Source organism: Mandrillus leucophaeus, unplaced genomic scaffold (genome assembly GCF_000951045.1).
Source record: "Mandrillus leucophaeus isolate KB7577 unplaced genomic scaffold, Mleu.le_1.0 Scaffold1344, whole genome shotgun sequence".
Lineage (NCBI taxonomy): Eukaryota > Metazoa > Chordata > Mammalia > Primates > Cercopithecidae > Mandrillus > Mandrillus leucophaeus.
The window spans coordinates 319133-323213 of NW_012101304.1; the positions used below are offsets into that span (position 1 = coordinate 319133).

Here is a 4081-nt window from a genome sequence, read left to right on the forward strand (position 1 = left end):
GTGCACCCCCTGAGTATCAGCCATGGCCCCATCTGACAGTCGTTCAGCATATCTTGGCAGCACTGGTTTCCAACAGCAACTCATCATGGACAATTGCTCTGAGATGGAATTGTGCCAGTCCTCTGAGGGACAGCCTAATGCATTTAAGTCCCTGCCCCTCTGGTGATTAGTCTAAAAATGATTCCCAACCCCTCCTCTGATTTTTCCTAAATCAATTAGCGTAAAATTTAATGACTTACCACTGCACTCCAACTGCCCTGCAATACAGTAGCTGAAAGTTAAATGTAAAAAAAAAAAAAGAATGAATTGGAAAATTTGACTCTTAATTGCATACAGCTCACAAATTTAAAACAACAAATTATCTGATTGAAAACAAGCAGAACCAAATAGAAGTAAATATTTGTTTCCCCAAGAGAATACTATTCAAATTGCTTGTTTTTCCATGTGCTGCTATACCCAATCATTTCACTGAGGAGCTCCGGGCACCTGAAGAAATGGTGTGCAGGTAACCCTTAAAGGTAGTTCTTACATAGTCAATTTCAAACACGATGTTATTTGATGGCCGTGGTGACCTACTATGAACCCATCAATTTGCTTCCATGTAACTGTTTGAAAACCTGTGAACATAATCTTACATTTAAAGAATTAAAATTCTTTTCCTCTACAACTACACAATGACATTTTCTGTCCTGTGTTCTGCGTTATTAAGTATAAAATTCCACAAACCATTTGTTGACATGCGAATTATCTGAAAATAAAAATAACTAACATAACTGATATAAAATGAACCTAAAGCTGGCCTTCTCATTCAGAAATGGCAGGATCAAAAATTATAGATATATATACATGTATACATGACATATATATTATTAACATAATATATTCATACACATATTTAGTTTTCCTCCTAAATGAAAAGGCAAAAATCAAAATTGCTTATTGAAAAGTTAGTAGAGAATATACCATGTTCTTCCACAATTATCTTCAATCACTTCCCCTGCTGGTACGATATCATTATAGAAGCAGCTGCACTCAGATAAACTGACACATTTCATGGTGTTCTCATCCAGGTAAGGAGCACTATCTGGGCACTTAGCATAACAACCTGTGTGTAAAAATGACCCACAGTTCATCTCTATCTACTGAAACTCATTATACTGAATATTATATATTTGTAAAGTTACTTAAATGACTCCATGAAGTGAAGTAGACAATAGCAAAACAATATCACACTCATAATGAAAATATATAAATAAAACAAGGTTCAGATCTTCTTGCAGTGAAATGTCAGACTAAGAACTTACAGATTTTGGTTGATTTATTTTTTTCTAAAATGATTCTTGAAGTAATTTTAAATGATTTGCTACTTTCATAATGGGCATGATGCTGTAACATAAAATAGGCTCTGGTAAATACATATCCTGAAATGTGAATGCCAGTTTCAAATATCTGTCTTTGCAACAGTAGGTAAAGATAAAGTCATAGCAAAATAAGCTAAAAATACACCAAAGGATTTAACACAGTTGTGACTTTTGGAAGAGTTTCATGTTATACTGTTTTCTTGCCTGTTTTTTGTTTATCTCTGAAATAAATAATGCTAAGAATAAAATGCTGCTTAAGTGTAAGATATAGTTCATTACTACAGTAATTATACTACTCAAGCAAGATTGTATTATATGTTGCATTCTGAAACTGCATTCACACTAAACAACATTGTCTAATCAAAGATATAAAAGTGACAATAGGATCAGAGTGCTGTCCCCATCCCCCACTAAGCTTATGTTTAGAGAAAGTGTTTCTAATGTAGAAACATTAATGACATAATAAAGATAACTATTCATTAAATTACCAAGTGTTAGACACTAAATTGGGAGAAGCAATCCTTTCCAGTTAAGATGAATAGCATTTGCACTACTTTATGGATATTCTTAAAGTATGTGTTACCTTCTAAAAGTGAAGAAAATTTCTGGCCAATGACCTGATCTTTGCATGTTTTTGCAGTCACTGTGCCACAAGGTTCATAATGCCATCTGCATTCCCCAGGTGCATTGTAATAATCACAGTAGACAGCTATAATTGAATTATATCAAATTACTTTCATTCATTATATGACAATTTTCACCTTTCATTTTCCAAAGCATTTTAATAAAGGATTTGGGATGATATTAATAATAAACATACCTAAACTATGTCAGGTCTTATCAAGTTCCTTTGGCTTTATCTAAACTGTCATATAAGCCAAAATAGGTCACAAGGGGAGTAGACATATAAACTCAAAATAAAACTTTGTTTTGCCATCTCACACTCTGGTTAGTTTGAGATTTAACAGGTAAACTTTCATTTTATCATTTGGAGATATTTTAGGTCATAGCCTAGATTCATGGTTTCAATTTCAACTTTAAATTGGAAAACTAAATCCTAGACAATTAAGCTCTTTATTATGTAAATAACAGTTCCTAAATGAAGTAACTAAAGATGTCAATATAATCTAATCCTGTGCATAAAAAATTGAATAAAATGAGGGTTCTGTTTTAACACTTCTCATATTTTCTCTCATAATACTTAGAAGGAAAAGAGCTGACTCATTTCTATTAAGGTTATTACATTCCATATGTATCGAGATTCAGTCTATACTCAATGTACAGTTCATCTTCGATAGGGCTCTATGAAAGTTTTCAAGGAAACATGTGTGAGCACTTTAAGCAAAAGTAATATATTCGGTAAATATTGAAGGATATGTAAATATACCAAGATAGGTAAACAGTTCATCATCGAAGTATGAATGAGAAATATTCTCCATCAGTATTCATTTTTCCCCCTGTGAACACATGAATTTTTAAACTAAAATTGAACTTGAAGCGCTGGGCCAGGTGCTTTATTTTTTAAGTTAGGTATTTTTGCACACCATAAACAAAAATATCAACATGTTTCTAGGTACACAAACATGTGTTTTATAGAAAATATGAGAGGAAGACTGGGGGTCTAACAGAATACTTCTATCTAATTACATTTTGAAAGAACAACATCATATGGACTTCACTTACGACACAGATTTGGTTTTCTCCATGAGACACAAACTCCAACTGCACTACACGCCTCTGCGTACATAGCCACGGCAGTGCAGAATCCCAGGTACTTCCCCTCCATGTCACATGCGCAGGCTTCTTCAATGCACGCATCATAGTAAGCACTGGGGTCAACCTAGGCAGAGCACAGCACATGAGTCTCTGGGAGGAAACCCTGTGTAAGTCTCTGCTTTCAGAACAATGCTACCTTGCTGTGGCAGTCTCTGAAGGTGCTGTCTCTGAGGATCTCACATTTTCGCACAGCCCAGGCTTTACAGTATGGGTTTGAATCACATGGGAAAGTCTGAGCCACTGTATCTGAACACTCTTGGCTTGTTTTCCAACTATTCCCAAATTCCAGTGCTCCAGAAGCTACTGAAGAGTATCTTGTTGTGAAATCATCCTTGAGATCACCATTGTTATTTCCACAAAGACCACACACCTTGCCCTGTATTGATCGGAAAGGGAAATTTAAAAATTAGTTATACTAGGGACATTGAGATAGATAAACAGATGATAGATGAACAGATAGATATCATGATTATGTATATTGGAGCATGAATCTATGTAAAATTCCAATTTTCATGGATAAGATTCCAGAATTTGTGGATAAGAGTATTCTCCCATTTAAGGTACCCCATGTCACAAAATGATCTAGTACCACACAGAATAAATGTCTAAAGAACCAAAACAGGTATGTCTGCTAGTTTCAAATTACACATGAGACTACTTTGGCTTCTTAAAATATTTGCTCCAAGGAACACATTTAGTTCAAAATATATCAAATACCTGAAAATCACATCATGTGATAATCTCAAGTAACCAAATATAAGTAAACTACAATGCCTCAGGTTATTGCATTTACTTTTTTTTTGTTTGTTTGTTTGTTTTGAGACAGAGTCTCGCTCTGTCGCCCAGGCTGGACTGCAGTGGCCGGATCTCAGCTCACTGCAAGCTCCGCCTCCCGGGTTCACACCATTCTCCTGCCTCAGCCTCCCAAGTAGCTGGGACTACAG

General features: G+C 35.1%; 1 protein-coding gene across 1 annotated transcript in view; it reads right to left on the reverse strand.

The window, feature by feature from the left end:
• MUC19 (mucin 19, oligomeric) overlaps nt 1-4081 on the reverse strand; it is a 205316-nt gene that overhangs the window by 149116 nt on the left and 52119 nt on the right. The window contains 5 exon segments of the mRNA XM_011973120.1: nt 240-271; nt 964-1105; nt 1945-2070; nt 3045-3201; nt 3274-3513. Of these exon segments, the coding sequence (XP_011828510.1) occupies nt 240-271; nt 964-1105; nt 1945-2070; nt 3045-3201; nt 3274-3513 (697 nt within the window).